Below are 17,019 nucleotides of genomic sequence, written 5' to 3'. Positions count from 1 at the left end.
ACATAAAATGCAAATACATCTTCATAATTTTAGGTACAACGAATAAATAAACTGAATTACTAGTACCAGGTCACACGAACAATAACTACACAATAATGAATCAATAAAATATTCTAATGTGCTAAATGTGCTATAAATATGATTTTATGGTACGAGATCAATCAATTTTCAATTCGATTAAACAAATTTTCCATGCAACCCAACTTACATATATTACTCATTGAAAATAATATAATAGCAGGCTTTACTGAGTGATTCTTTTATCAAACAACACTCGTTATTTTAAAATCTACTAACGATTTTTTATTTCGACTAAAAATTATACAACAGAAATATATTCAAAAACTTTAATAGATTTTTAAATAATGAATATTATTTTATAAAAAAAATCACTCTGTTTAATGATAAATTAAACAAAATATGTCTTATGTCATACCTGTGAAAAAAATAAAAATAAATGTTTGTTATAACTTATATGTAAGCCTTGTAACGATTTATTTAAATAGTTTTATTTTAACTTGTAATTTCTTGTTTTGAAAAAATAAGTTTAGTATGCTTTATGATATATAATTAAAATTAAATATGACATGTTCGTTACAAGAGCGGCTTATACTCAATGACGACATACATATAAAATATACTATACAGCAAAACGATTTTTCCGATTTTAAAAAACTTTATTTGATGGACAAACTTACGTAATATAAGTATTGCGCGGCGTAAAAAATAGGCTATATAGGTACATTACTGCGATGAAAAAATTATTGTGATTTTTATTTTTCTGCTGCGTCCAGCTGTGGCGTCAAATGCCAAATTCCTAAAAAGTATAGATTATGTATTTTGTGTTTGACAGGTTTCCCTACTTGAGTTTGACACAGCGTCCAGCGTTACTACCTGTTCGAACCAGTGTCGCGTCAAGAAATCCTGCGTCAATATACCAAATAATAGCAAATGTTCGATTTCCTCAACAGCTAGAGAACAAAGCTTTTATTGTCTCGTGGAAAGTAAAAAATTTATTTTCTATAGTGCATATAAAAAACGCATAGATAGTTTTTAATGATAATAATTGGAGAAATAAATTCGAAGAAGTAGGAATATCAAGTATATATTATTTTATAATTTATTCTTTGTCCTCGCTGACCTCACTTTACATTTGTATAGGTGATAACTGTAAGAAAAGCTTGTAGAATATTCGATATATATATATATATATGAAATAGAAAAAGAAACTTCCGACAAGATCAACCGCTCCGTATAAAAAAAAATGAAATATAATGAAACTATTATTTTTGGACACTATCGAATACAAAAGAAGGTACGGTCATACTTGTAACTCGATTCATAATAGTTTATGTATTATACTATATTATCAAATTATTATTATATTTGATTTATTTTTACTTTAGTACTATATCAAAATAAATATGGACAAAACTAGTGTCAGTATGCAAAAGCATCTACCACAGACAAAATCGGACCAGAAGTTAGAGGAAACATTCGAAACGATAAAGAATATAGCTATAGCAATAAATTGTGTTATAATATTTTCAAGATTTTTCGATGAGAAACTTATTTTCCATAACCACAAAAATTGATGGCTAATATTATTGGTTGGCTAATACGAGTATAATGTTTTTACCTTCGAGTAAATATGTACTAAGATATATTAATAAATCTTCCCTTTAGATCATAATGTAATTTTGCGAGAGTAAAAATATATTAAACTATACAAATTGTTTCCTGGCCCTCTTGTGAATTTATTTAGATTTACATCCTCCCCCACCAACTTCACCACTCAAAGGTTAACTATGGTTTTTAAGAGGATACAAATTTATTAAGCTATACTAAATTACTTCATCGGTAAAAACGTACTAGAATAATACATATACATACTGAGTAAAAAACAAACTTAAGGACATACATGATATATATTTTTTATCTATAACTATTGCCCAGAATACATTAATCTTTTAGTTATTCGATTTTAATTTAATAATAAAGAAAGGTGTCTTTTATGTTTTTTACTCGAAATTCCGTTTTATTGATCTGTATTATAATCATTAATTAACCATGCATATAACATAAATAATCAACATTAATCACATACAAATATTGTATAGATTCCAATCTAAAGCTCTACGCACAATTTTCAAAGCACCCTTTTGTACTTTTTGGTAATTTACAATAATCTGTATAGATGCATTTCGTATTAAGTAGTGATTTTTTTATATGTGTATTTACTACATAACAAAATTGTTATTAGTTACAGTAGTAACAAAAATAATTAAAAATAAAAATACATAAATTATTAGGTTACTGCTTATTTTTGCATATTTATTAATATCTTAATGATTAAATTGAAATCTTAATCTGAATACATTTATTTTAATATAAGTAACATGGTTTAACAGGTATAATTATATACGAAAAACGATTCTGAACGGAGATGATTTGTCAGTCTAAGATAATTAGTAGGACATATTATATTATTATCTATATTTAAATTGTAATATACCTCTTTCGTATATGAATTTTTATGCTTTTAAACAAAAATTGTGACTAAAGAATTTTGATTTTTTTACTAAATAAGAACAGTTTATAATAAACATTATATTCAATTTTAAAGATTTGTTGGAAAGCCAAATTTTTGTTATCGGCATTTCTAGAAAAAAAATTTAGAAAAATCGAAAATTTTAATGGTCTATAAATAGTTTAAAAAAATTCTAAATATTTTGAAAATTCAATCATAAAAATATAACGCTAATATAAAGATTTGGTGAAAACTTCAAGTATTTACAATGATTCGTTTTTAAGTTATAGCAAAATAATAAAATCGAATTTGTCGAAAACTGATTATGCGTAAGAATTTTCGTTAGTTTTGTAGGGTTTTCGTATCGCATTTGAAAACTATTGACATTTTTTTACGATTGACCCCTCAAAGTACCAACTAGATGAATTTTTCTTTTCGAAGGAGGCTGAAGTCAAAAATCAAAGCATTATTTCTACTCCAAAACGTAATGACAGACACAAAAAAAAAAAACATACATCATTGTAAAAATTTAAAATAAAAATGCTATATTTAAAATATAACCGTCAACTAAATCGCCAAAACAAAAAAAAAAAAACAACTGTAAATTACACTTTGATGCCATCTTTCGGAATTTTGTTGGAAACTCAACAATTTATTATAAACGTACATCTAGCAACGGTCGTATGATGATATGACGTATGACATAATGCTCGTAAATAAATATATAAGACCGTGACATTGTGTTTTTAGGCTTTAACCAATATTAAGTTTGTAAGATTTTATGGTAATATAAGTTAACTGACGTTTCATAATTAACTAAGTTACTTAGTAGTTAATAGTCTAGTAATAAAACATCCCGAATTTCGAAATATTGAAATGCAACCACGCAATTAACAATATTACATTACAATATATTATTATTACGAAACTTCCTATTTGGTAGGGCATTTTTGTATTGTATATTTTGTTTTTACCAATGATTAGCTGTTGATATTAGTATATTGTTAATTTCTAAATGTCACTTAAAATATGTCGGTAAAATATATAAATATAATAAGTATAACTACATTATATCTCACAAAAACGAAATACTACAAGGACTCAGTAATTATTTTTTTAAGTGGAATAAAATATCCATATTATTGATATAATCAAATGTATTTATATGTAATAAAAACTTTGTTCAATTTTATTAGATGTAGCCTAATTGCCCATAATGGGCCTATTTTCCGTCATTTAAAGTCTATATCTATTGCAACCTTCGAACAGTTTTATTGCCAACCAGCTCGAATAGTCATTTTTCGTTCACGTGACATTAGGCTTACCTACTATTATATATAATATGTTTATTGATCGAAGCCGGTTTATCTACTAGTTGTATTTTATATAATTGATAAAATATTTACAAATCCTCAGGCGTTTATATATTATAAAATATATATCTTATGAGCTACGAAAATCACGAACTTGTTTCATAGTTAACTAAATATTAAAAATAGTACCTATTACAACAATTTGAAAAAATTAAAGAGAAAATATAAATTCATTTCATAAAAAGTTTTAGTTAATTTCCTGAAAGATTATTGAAATACATACATACTTATCCAAGATGTTTTATAATTATGTCCATAACCCATAGGCATGACCAAACCTTTATTGCAGAGGAAGTCAATTAAAATTATTTGTTTAAATTAATTATTTTACTTTCCTACCTATACGTCATATGACGTACTTATTTTTAGCACTACTGTGTTATTCATAAGTATAATATACCCATTTTTATTATAATTATTATAGTAAAACAAATTAGTATAGCCATATATAAATTAATAAAACCACTTTGGTCAATAGGTAAGCTATAACTATTTAATTTGTTATTTCAGAACTTCAGTATGAAGTATGATTAAAGCTTAGTTTGGTGATAACTGATAAGTATAGTATTGTTTATGTATATCTATAGTAGATTGTATTACAAGGTTTTCATTTAATATATGAATATAATAAGTTTCTATTAGTGCCGATTTAACATATAGGTACAGTAGGCATATGCTTAGGGCTAGAAAAAAGTGGTCGTCAGAGGGGGGCTATTTTTTTTATAATTGTGGCATTGTGGAAGTTTAACTAGGCGTCCGCGGTGAATGTCTTAAATTTTAATGCCATGGACTATGCTATAAAAAAATATTTGCTTAGAGCTATGGTCGGTCTTAATCCGGAACTGTTTTCTATATCAAACAATTTATTTTCACATGTGACTGAAGACAAGTGTCGCTTGTAATACGATTTGACACGCACAAAAGTTATTTAAACATTTAGGTCCAGTAAATAAATGATATTATTATTAATTGATATTATCGGTAGTACGAACGTCATCATGCCGCTTACATTGAAAGAGTATTTAATAAGTGATGGAAGGGGTATAAAATGTTACCTTATAGTCCTTATACCTATGGTGACCAAATATAAAAATTAAAAAAGCATATTTTAAAACTTAGCTCCTTCTTTGTCGTAATTGCCCAATGCGTATACTATTCTACCCGTTTTACCCATATTTCCATAGATAAAATCTCCTTCTATAAAAATTGTTTTTTTTTTCATCTGATTACTCTATTTATTTTATTATTATTATAAATTATAAAAACCAATTATTTGAAATTATAATGTCAACTCATTTAGTGTGTGTCTGTATGATGAAAATACTTCGATATTTAAGAATTTTATTTATACTTAAACTTAATTATTTCTAAGACGTAAAAGTACTAAGTGTAAAATTTAAATATATACGATTTAGTCTATCTTTAATCTTACTACAAACCAATAAGGATGCTTTAGGTCGAACCATAAAATATAAATTAATAATCAAATTATAAAAAAGTAGACAAGTGAGTATCGCTCTGCTGTATAGTAGTGATGGAGAGTAGGTCGTATCATTGTTTACGAAAAGCGATTCTGAACGGAGATGATTTGTCAGTCGATAAAAATTAGTAGGATATATTATATTATTACCTATATTTAAATTGTAATATATCGTTATTTTACTTGATTTCTTAAAAAATTAAATTTCATACGTTCCTAATTTTTTTTTTTATATTGATGTTGGAATTTTTTTTACACTTACTTGAAGAAAGACTCATGGATAACCTTGTATTGGGTATTTTAACTTTAGGTATAAATCACAAAATTTTTATGAATTTTCAACTTCGAAATTCCTTGCAAATTTTCGCGATTTTGATATATGTATTTCATAAATATTTGAATTTTAAATGTTTATAAACAAAAATTGTGACTAACGATTTTTTATTTTTTTTTTACTACGATAAGTACATTTTATAATAAATCTTGTATTAAATTTTAAAGATTTTTTGGATAGCCAAATTTTTTTTATCGGCATTTCAAGAAAAATATTTCATTGGCTTATAGATAGTTTAAAAAAATTCTAAAATTTAATCGTAAACAGATAATAATATGAAAATTTTGTGAAAATTTCAAGTATTTACTACGATTAGTTTATGAGTTACAGCAATATTAAAAAATCGATTTTGTCGAAAAGTGGTTATGCGTAAAAATTCCCGTTTTTCCGTTATTTTTTCAGGGTTTTTCCTGACGCTTTTGAAAATTACTGGAAACTTTTTACTTTTGACCCCCCAAAGTACCAACTAGATGAATTTTCCTTTTCAAAGAAGGGCCGATAGCATTGATTGTGGACCAACGTATAATCATGGCCGGTTCTAGGGGGGAGGATGGCGAACCTGGAAACTTTCTCGGAAGTCTAGCTTGGTCGGAAGGCGCTAAATTACAAAATAATATGTGAATACCTATATAAACAGATTTTATTAATTATACAATGAATATTAAAATATAAATTAAAAATGTAATTTTGCTTTAGCTATGAATAATTCCATTTTCCTGCAATTGGGAGCCTTTATTTATCCATCTGTCTGTCTTTTGCTACTCACCGGTGCTGATGCAGAACGGTCCTGCGTAAGTGTCGTGTTTATACCGCGTGTTTTTTGTTAAACGTCCAGAGTTCACGTGAAACGTATTATTCACTATTTTTGTTTGATTTTAAGTCATTTCCATACTTTGTAGAGCTCGTATTATACTTGTAGTAGATCCCTGATCCACCTTTTACACTTATTCTACGATCGTACCTATTTATGTCGTGCGTCGTCGGGTCGTAAATATAGCGTATATACGTATTGCGGTCTTGCTCAATAAGTAACCAAATAAACGCATTATAATTGTGGAAACAAGGGAGTACGAAGGGTAGAACTCGCAAATTCGTGACTCGCTGCTGTCGTTGATCAATTTTTTATACAACGCGCACGTCACAACACATGCGGGTATAACGAGATCCATCACTCCAGCACTCCAAGTTGTAAATTTTTACACCAAAATTTCACAAGATAATGTAATCCTTTTGTAACTAAATGTAACCACAAAAAAGTTGAGGTGTTGGAGTAACGGGCCTAGTATGACGTCTTCTTATAACCCGTTCAGTTCATCAGGGTCATCGGTGACCGTTAAGATTACTATATTATAATGTAAATTACAACTAACTGTGTTGGTAGCTTGTGACGTCAGCAAATGGCAAAGATAAACTGAATGGGTTATATAATTATGATCGAGGATCGTCGCTAACGCCGCTGTAAGGTCAGCAATCTGTCGCCGACGCCGAATTATCATCTGCTGAATTGATTGTTGGTATCGTTATTAGATTTTGAACTGAGTGATGAATGTATTGATTTTACAATGATGTGTGGTTTTTTTTTTGTCTGTCATCACGTTTTGGAGTAAAAATAATGCTTTGATTTTTGACTTAAGCTTCCTTCGAAAAGGAAATTGAATCTAGTTGGTACTTTGTGGGGGGAAATCAAAAGTAAATAATGTCCAGTAGTTTTCAAAAACTTTAGAAAAAACCCTAAAAAAGAGAATTTTTACGCATAATCAGTTTATGACAAAATCAATTTTTTGCTATATTAGCGTTATATATTTACGATAAATTTTAAAAATATTTAGAATTTTTTTAAACTATTTATAGAACATTGAAATTTTCGATTTTTCTAAATTTTTTTCTTGATATACAGGTAATAAAAATTTGGCTTTCCAAAAAATCTTTAAAATTGAATATAAAGTTTATTATAAATTTTTTTATTGTAGTAAATAAAATTAAAAATACTAAAAAAAGATATTTAGAATAGTATTCGAATACTTTTATTCGAATACTTTACAAGACTGCTATTCTCGTGTATGAACTTACATTCGCCCATTCATTTAACTAAGGTCTTAAATAATTTTTTACGTGGAAATCGAAAAAAATAGTGAAAAATATTCAACATTAAAAATCACATTAAGTGTATTCATCAAGTAATCAAACAGTTGTAATTTTATAATTCTCTAACTATTAAATTTTAAAATTTTTATAGAATAATTAAAAAATTTTAAAATAAGGCTTTACGTTTTTAATTTTTTACGTCACGGCCTGAGATACTTTTAACATTGTAACCCAGAGTTTAAAAAGGTAAAGGTTGTCAACCAGCAACAGAGTAGCTGGAAATGGGAATTTTCCAGATGGCCTGAACGAAATTGTGATCAAGTAGCCTGGTCATTTTATGTTTAATTTTATTTACAAAATTAGTAAATTTGTCAATAATTTATTTATGTCAAAACTTTAAAAAACTATAAAAAAAATTATTGTATTATATTATTAATGTAATAATGTTACATTTGCATAGTATCGTATAGTCATATGAGTATGAGAAAGCATCGGATATAAAATTACAAAATATTATATTAATATAGATATTAAAGAAAGTCAAAACATTATCTCGATGTCGACTGAATATTTTTATAATAGAACATTTAAACACCAAGATGGCGTATTGTATTGTGACCAATGCCAATCACTGCTTCTAAACAATATATGTCTTACTTCCATTATTAATTTAATTTATAAAAATTTACTAATTTACTTATTACTACTTGTCATATACTTTTTTTGGATTTTAAGCCTATGCATTACCTCCAATTAACAGACATATGATTTATGAAATGGCATTATATTAGTTTTGTATTTATGTCGTATTTGGTCTATTACACTACATTTATCGTCAACTAATATGTATTATTAAATATATTATAAATACTACATTTATATTCATATTATTTTATATCCATATTCACGTTTTAATTGAGTATAAAAAATATGCCGTGGACCACATTTTATGACATAAAAACACGTGTAGTGACGTAGTAGTAGGTATACGACAAGAATCCATTAATATATTCATATTAATTTACAATGATGTGTTTTTTTTTGGAAATCGCATGTTGAGAAGGTCTGTTATTTATCTTACAAGATATATGAATAATTAAATATGAAGATATTATATAACCTAAATACCTAGTATAAAATAAAACGTTTTATGAGAAAAATATTTAGTTTGCTAAAATGCGTTTCCCAGAGCAGTATATTAAAAATAATAGTCTTCAACGGAAAAATGCCGAGGATACCTGTAATACATATATACAAAGAATGGTTTGGAAATCTAATGAAATAATTTTAGACATAGGATGTGGACCAGGCGATGTAACCTCAGATATACTTTATCCTTTATTAATGAAGAATATCAATCAGTTGGTTAGTTGCTTTTAATATTTTTTATTCATAAATTGTATTTATATAATAATGTTTTTTAGATTGGTGTTGATAAATCAATAGAAATGGTAGAATATGCTAAAAAAACATATGAATGCTCTAAGATGGGCTTCGAAGTTCTGGATATTGAAAATGTCAATGACTGTTCTTTTTATTCGAATAGATTTAACAAATATTTTCATTTTTCTGCTTTCATTGGATTCATAATAAACCTGATACCTTGTGTAATCTACATTTAATGTTGAAAAATGGTGGAGAAATGTTGATTAACTTCTTGTTAATCAATCCGTTTGCTGAATTGTATACATCTTTGGATGCAGAATGGCAAAAATATGTTAAGTGAGCATTTACGTTATTGCTTATATCTTTTCAAATTTATTTTCATTTATATAATAACTTATAGTTTAATTTATTTATTAAGCTATTTATACAGTGTTTTTTATACGCGATCAAGCAAAACCAAAGTAATCTTCTGGTTGTATTAACATAATCAGTTAAATAAATATTGTTATTGGTTTGTATTTTCTTATTAAATATATGATCAGAACCAGATAGAACTTGTGATTTATCGAGTATAATTTGGTAGGCTGGCCTATTGATAGATTAAGTAATAAATTTCATGTTTTTACCCATTTAAATAGATTTAAATTTTTATAACTTAGCAGATAATTTTAATACTTATAAATCAATTTTATAAAAAAAATGTTCCATACTTTGTACTCACAAGATGAAATAGAGATTTTTTATCAAGGCTGGATTTCGAGTTATTAATTTAGAATCAAGTATCAAAAAATATTCATTTTCAGACCTTCCAACCTTTTTAAGTAATTATTATAATTAATTTAATTTTATTATTTTAAGCTTTAATAACACTTTTTAACTATTTACAATTATGTACTACTCATACTATATTGAGGCTTTAAATCAAATGTAAAACCTAATTTCATGCACTAAACATAATTTAAATATACCTATAAACTAACTATATTCTCCTCAAAATTTTCAAATATAAAAAAAAAACTAAAAATAGTTTTAAATGAAAACTTATAATTATGAACAAAAAAATCGGCCTAATTAATTTTTTTAATTATCACGAAAATCTAATCTTTTCATATAACCTAATATGCTTATGGCTCTATAATATATACTTACCACTTCATTATATTTGTAACCTTTTCATACCTATCTGTAAATTAAATTTTTATCATCAATTCATCTGTTCAGTCGAATGTTCTGTTCCATTCTCTATTTAACTCTTTAAACAACTAACTGTAACAATATAAAAATCAGTGATTTCTTTTAGTGTAGTATTAAACTATTGAATAACCCAGACATAAATAAATGTCAAACATTTTTGTTCTAACTAAAAGTTTTTTTTTATGGTTTCTTGATTATTGACTTTGTTTATTATTTGTGCTTAATAGATTATATTAAAGCTGTTGACGATATGTACACTTTATTGCCAGAGCAGTCACATAACAGATACTTCGTACATGTTAAGAAAAGCTATGTAAGACACAAGCAGTTGAATATGTCCAATACAGGAATGATTACTTTTTCATATACACCTATTACTGTGCATGCGATCAAAGATTAAAATATAAAGTAGAATATTTAATATTGTAATACTTGTGGTTATTTTGTGATTGGGTTTTTATTAAATAATTAGAATAATAAATAAATACATTTATTTACGTTAAGAGTATTTCTTAAGTACACTTTTTTATAAAATTCAGTGGCAGTGTGTGGTCTATATACTTCTATGATGATCCATACAAATCTTATGCATATAATATAATATTATCTTTGTTCAATAATAATAAAAAAAAATTGTAAGATATTTTGTATTTTTAAAAGTTTATCAAAATATAAAAAATTTTAATTATATATTATTTTTTTATTTATACCTATAAAACAATTGGCTAAACAAATGTTTCTATTACTGTAAGATTATAGATGATAAGATAAGTTCAATCTTATATATACCCAATCTTAAAAAATAGTAAACGACCTTGATGAGAATGTGTATATCAATAAATTATAAGAAGTGTTTGTGGCGATATGTGTGTAAGTGAAGATGACGGATTATTTTGTTTAGTACATCATTTTTATAATATTTTTGTATGTAGTACATTTCTTTAACCCTAATTTTGATATTATAATACATTTGTAAACATACACGTTTATTAAAAAATTTCCAGAAGTGACGGTTAATTGAATTTCTATTGTATATATATATTTATATATAAAAATTTCATGTACGACGGGTATGTCCACGATGAACTCTAAAACTATACATAGTCGGTTAATTAAATAATCGAATTACTGAGTTTGTTATAAACGATTAATAGTTATTAACAAAAAAAAACAAATAGACTATAAACAAATAATTGTTTGTTTGTTTCGTAATATGAAAATCCCGAAAAGCTGATGTTAAATGGTCGCAAAATATTGTGCAACGTTGGACGAAACATTCATGCAAAGTTGATATGTTGGAATAAATACATCTAAACACCAAATCAGAAAATCAAAAATATTATTTATCTTCACGCTAAAACGTTAGCATTAGACAAGCAAATTTAGGCGCAATAAACTGCGTGAGGCTAAACTACCTAGTACATATCTACATATATGATATATACAAATTGTACATAAAATGCAAATACATCTTCATAATTTTAGGTACAACGAATAAATAAACTGAATTACTAGTACCAGGTCACACGACAATAACTACACAATAATGAATCAATAAAATATTCTAATGTGCTAAATGTGCTATAAATATGATTTTATGGTACGAGATCAATCAATTTTCAATTCGATTAAACAAATTTTCCATGCAACCCAACTTACATATATTACTCATTGAAAATAATATAATAGCAGGCTTTACTGAGTGATTCTTTTATCAAACAACACTCGTTATTTTAAAATCTACTAACGATTTTTTATTTCGACTAAAAATTATACAACAGAAATATATTCAAAAACTTTAATAGATTTTTAAATAATGAATATTATTTTATAAAAAAAATCACTCTGTTTAATGATAAATTAAACAAAATATGTCTTATGTCATACCTGTGAAAAAAATAAAAATAAATGTTTGTTATAACTTATATGTAAGCCTTGTAACGATTTATTTAAATAGTTTTATTTTAACTTGTAATTTCTTGTTTTGAAAAAATAAGTTTAGTATGCTTTATGATATATAATTAAAATTAAATATGACATGTTCGTTACAAGAGCGGCTTATACTCAATGACGACATACATATAAAATATACTATACAGCAAAACGATTTTTCCGATTTTAAAAAACTTTATTTGATGGACAAACTTACGTAATATAAGTATTGCGCGGCGTAAAAAATAGGCTATATAGGTACATTACTGCGATGAAAAAATTATTGTGATTTTTATTTTTCTGCTGCGTCCAGCTGTGGCGTCAAATGCCAAATTCCTAAAAAGTATAGATTATGTATTTTGTGTTTGACAGGTTTCCCTACTTGAGTTTGACACAGCGTCCAGCGTTACTACCTGTTCGAACCAGTGTCGCGTCAAGAAATCCTGCGTCAATATACCAAATAATAGCAAATGTTCGATTTCCTCAACAGCTAGAGAACAAAGCTTTTATTGTCTCGTGGAAAGTAAAAAATTTATTTTCTATAGTGCATATAAAAAACGCATAGATAGTTTTTAATGATAATAATTGGAGAAATAAATTCGAAGAAGTAGGAATATCAAGTATATATTATTTTATAATTTATTCTTTGTCCTCGCTGACCTCACTTTACATTTGTATAGGTGATAACTGTAAGAAAAGCTTGTAGAATATTCGATATATATATATATATATGAAATAGAAAAAGAAACTTCCGACAAGATCAACCGCTCCGTATAAAAAAAAATGAAATATAATGAAACTATTATTTTTGGACACTATCGAATACAAAAGAAGGTACGGTCATACTTGTAACTCGATTCATAATAGTTTATGTATTATACTATATTATCAAATTATTATTATATTTGATTTATTTTTACTTTAGTACTATATCAAAATAAATATGGACAAAACTAGTGTCAGTATGCAAAAGCATCTACCACAGACAAAATCGGACCAGAAGTTAGAGGAAACATTCGAAACGATAAAGAATATAGCTATAGCAATAAATTGTGTTATAATATTTTCAAGATTTTTCGATGAGAAACTTATTTTCCATAACCACAAAAATTGATGGCTAATATGTTTTTACCTTCGAGTAAATATGTACTATGAATTATGATATATTAATAAATCTTCCCCCTAGATCAGGGATCGGCAACCTTTTTACCTATAATTTTTTTCAGTTTTTCATTGAGGGCCGCACACAAAGTTAAAATATTAAAAAGTACAATTTATTATATTTATTACGATACATGTATTACATACGATTAGATTACGTTTTCGCTCATAGCTTATCTCATGAGATGTGCACATTATTATATAATAGTCATGATTAATCAATTGAAATTTTAAATACCTCGAAATATATTTGGAGGACCGCGGGTTGCCGGTGCCTGCCCTAGATTATAATGTAATTTTGCAAAAGTAAAAATATAAACTCAACTATACAAGTAATTTCCCTGCCCTCAGGTGATTTTACTAACGTTTACTCCTCTCCCCACCACATTCACTACTTATAGGTAAAATAATATTTTTAAAGATAAAAATGTATTAGGCTATACTAAATTACCTTACTGATAAAAATGTAATAGGATATATAGATACGTATATTTACTGAGGAAAAAACCTACTCCTATTATTATGTATGCGATCAAAGATTAAAATATAAACTAGAATATTAAAAATATCGCAATACTCGTAATTACTTACGGGGTTTTATTAATGAATTAGAATAAGAAAGTAAAATTCCTTTATTTACCTAGGTTAAGAGTAGGGACACTTTTTACAGAAGTTAGTGGCAGTGTGTGATCTATAAATACTCCTATGATTGTCTATAAAAATCGTGTTAGACCAATGGTAGGAAAATAGTCTTACTAAACAAAAAGAAAATTAGTCTTTGACAAGAGATATTCTTAATGTACCTTGTCTATATTATATTATATAACTAAATATGAGAAATATATCATCACTTCTCTAATTTTATTAAAACATTTATTAAACTAAGTTAGGTATAACTCTATAAGCCTATAACATAGTCGCACAATATAAACGCACAATCATATCTGTGTAATTTGGTTATCACAATATTATAAAAATTAATTTTACATTTAAATATCATTAGTATAAACCAGGCATGTCTAACATTTTTCAACTTGCGGGCCATATTCCGAATTTATATTTATACTGCGAACCGTATATATACTTCACGGTTTTTTCTTTGTTCATTTTGATAAAATATTTAGTAGATATAAGATTTAATATAATATTATTATCTTCATCCAATTATAATAAAAAGAATATAAAAATATTTTGGAATTTTAAAAGCTTTTTTGTATTTATATCTAAAATAATTGACTAAGCAATTAGTTCCACCGCTGTAAGTTTAATAGATGATAGGAATAAACTCAAACGTTATAGACCCAGTCTAATAAAATGTCTACATGGAATTAAGTCTAATAAAACGAATGACATATAATTAATAAAAATTAATATAAACAATAAAATAAAATAGTTAATTACCTTGATGTGAATGTGTGTAATGTGTATCAAACAAATTATAAAAGGCGCGATATGTATAAATATAAATATTTAAGGGCATTTTGGTGTTCAATAAGTTCTGTTTTATATCTAGGAAATTAAGTTAACTTTTCAACTGTAGAAAAAATGTATAGGTACGTTGTTATTATATTAATCTACGAATTCCGTATACCAGATACGAGCTTAATTCAGAAGGTATATGTATCAGCTATTATTATTATTTTATAAAAATTGAATTTTGCTGAAATTAAAATATCATATTTAAATATATCACATAGTAACTACGGAAAAATTAAATTTATTTTCTTGGATGTTAACAAATATTATATAATATCATATTTTTCTAAACTTTATAGAAGCCATAGTTAATAAAACACTGAACTTAAATTAATAATTTGATCGTAAAAATGTTCAGAAAAAATGTTCTACCAGAATCCATCAAAAAATATAGTTGTTACCATTTAAAAATTTTAAATTGCGATAAAAGAATGTTTAATGAAAAATAAAGAAATATAATATGTCTTCTATGTTTTTGGTTCGAAATTCCATATTATTGATCCATATAATCATTAAATAACTATGCATACAACATGAGATACATACCGTTTATAAAATTCATATCCTCATATCCTATTCTAAAGAGCATGATGAACGTTTAGGAAAAAGAACAAATTTATAAAAAATTCTACCTATATTCGTCAATTTCGTCACCTTGTATACATAGGTACTATTATAATAAAGCCCTCAATTCGAAGAAAAGGCTGTATTCATTTCAGATTATTCAATCATTGTCTACTTTTCCATTCCATTCTATCTTAGTCCGTGTATTATATCTCTAGAAATATGTTTGTCCTAACCACGGCTATAGATATCTTTAGTCGTGGTCCAAACTGGTGTAATACATATCAGTGAAATCTAAAAAATTAATGAAAAACTTGTTACTTGTTAGTTGTTTCTAACAACAGACTTCAAAAATATGGGCCGTGGTTAGTGGTGTAACTATAAATTTGGGTCCCCGGGGCAGTATCAAGTGTTGGCCCCCCATATATTTATATTACCAAAATTAAAAAAAAAAAAAACAGTCATTACTTATTATAAATATAGTTTATTTATGTTATATGTACAAAACTATAAAGTAGCTATTCAAAGTTTTTTTTTCTAGCTTCCATCTCAGAAAATGTTTTTATTAGATCTTTAGTGTCCATTTGTCTGTTTTTTAATAATATGATAAGTATATGTTTTGAACTTTTTTTTAAAAAATTAATCTAGTTGGTATTTTTAAGGGGGGGGGGGGGGTCAAAAAAATGTCCAGGAATTTTCAATTTTCAAAACCTTAAAAAAGTAACAGAAAAACGGGAAATTTTACGCATTATCAGTTTCCAACAAAATTGATTTTTTATTTCGCTGTAACTCAAAAATGAATCATTGTAAGTACTTGAAATTTTACAAAATGTTTATATTAGCGTTATATATTTACTTTAAAATTTTCAAAATATTTTGACTTTTAAAGCTTTTTGCAGACAATTGAAATTTTTGATTTTTCTAAATTTTTTTTTTTTTAAATGCCGATTAAAAAAATTTGGCTTTCCAAAAAGTCATTAAAATATAATACAAGGTTTACTATGAGTTGTACTTATCGTAGAAAAAAAAATCCTAAAAAACCTTAGTTACAATTTTTGTTTATAAGCATTTAAAGTTCAGATATTTACAAAATATGTCAAAATCGCAAAAATTAACAAGGAATTTTGAAGTTAAAAATTCATAACATTTTTGTGATTTATACCTTAAGTTAAAAAACCCAATGCAAGGTTATCCATGAGTTTTTCTTAAAGTAAGTATAAAAAAAAATTCCAACATCAATATAAAAAAAATTTTAGAAATGTATGAAATTTAATTTTTTAAGAAATCGAGTAAAATAACGATATATTACAATTTAAATATAGGTAATAATATAATATATCCTACTAATAATCCTAGACTGACAAATCATCTCCGTTCAGAATCGTTTTTCATATACAATGATACCTGTCATTGCATTCAAATAGTGACCTACTCCCCATCTCTACTATATACTATACAGCAGAGCAATACCCACTTGCCCACGCTTTTTTATAATTCAAATTGT

General features: G+C 26.2%; 1 protein-coding gene across 1 annotated transcript; it reads left to right on the top strand.

Annotated features, from left to right (window-relative positions):
• The first annotated feature begins 1,586 nt into the window (after positions 1–1,586).
• On the top strand, positions 1,587–9,424 carry LOC113552507 (juvenile hormone acid O-methyltransferase-like). The gene is made up of 3 exons (XM_026955376.1): positions 1,587–1,645; positions 8,992–9,167; positions 9,227–9,424. Exons 1-3 carry the CDS (start codon positions 1,630–1,632, stop codon positions 9,422–9,424), a joined length of 390 nt encoding a protein of 129 aa, XP_026811177.1. The 5' UTR covers positions 1,587–1,629.
• The last annotated feature ends 7,595 nt before the right edge of the window (positions 9,425–17,019 follow it).

The sequence above is a fragment of the Rhopalosiphum maidis genome, chromosome 2, assembly GCF_003676215.2.
Source record: "Rhopalosiphum maidis isolate BTI-1 chromosome 2, ASM367621v3, whole genome shotgun sequence".
Lineage (NCBI taxonomy): Eukaryota > Metazoa > Arthropoda > Insecta > Hemiptera > Aphididae > Rhopalosiphum > Rhopalosiphum maidis.
This window is presented reverse-complemented; position numbering and strand designations above follow the sequence as displayed.

What these genes read in the sequence shown, in the direction of transcription:
- LOC113552507 (XM_026955376.1), top strand. An exon ending in TGAAGAATATCAATCAGTTG is followed by an intron (nt 9,168 to 9,226) that starts GTTAGTTGCTTT and finishes AATGTTTTTTAG; the next exon opens with ATTGGTGTTGATAAATCAAT.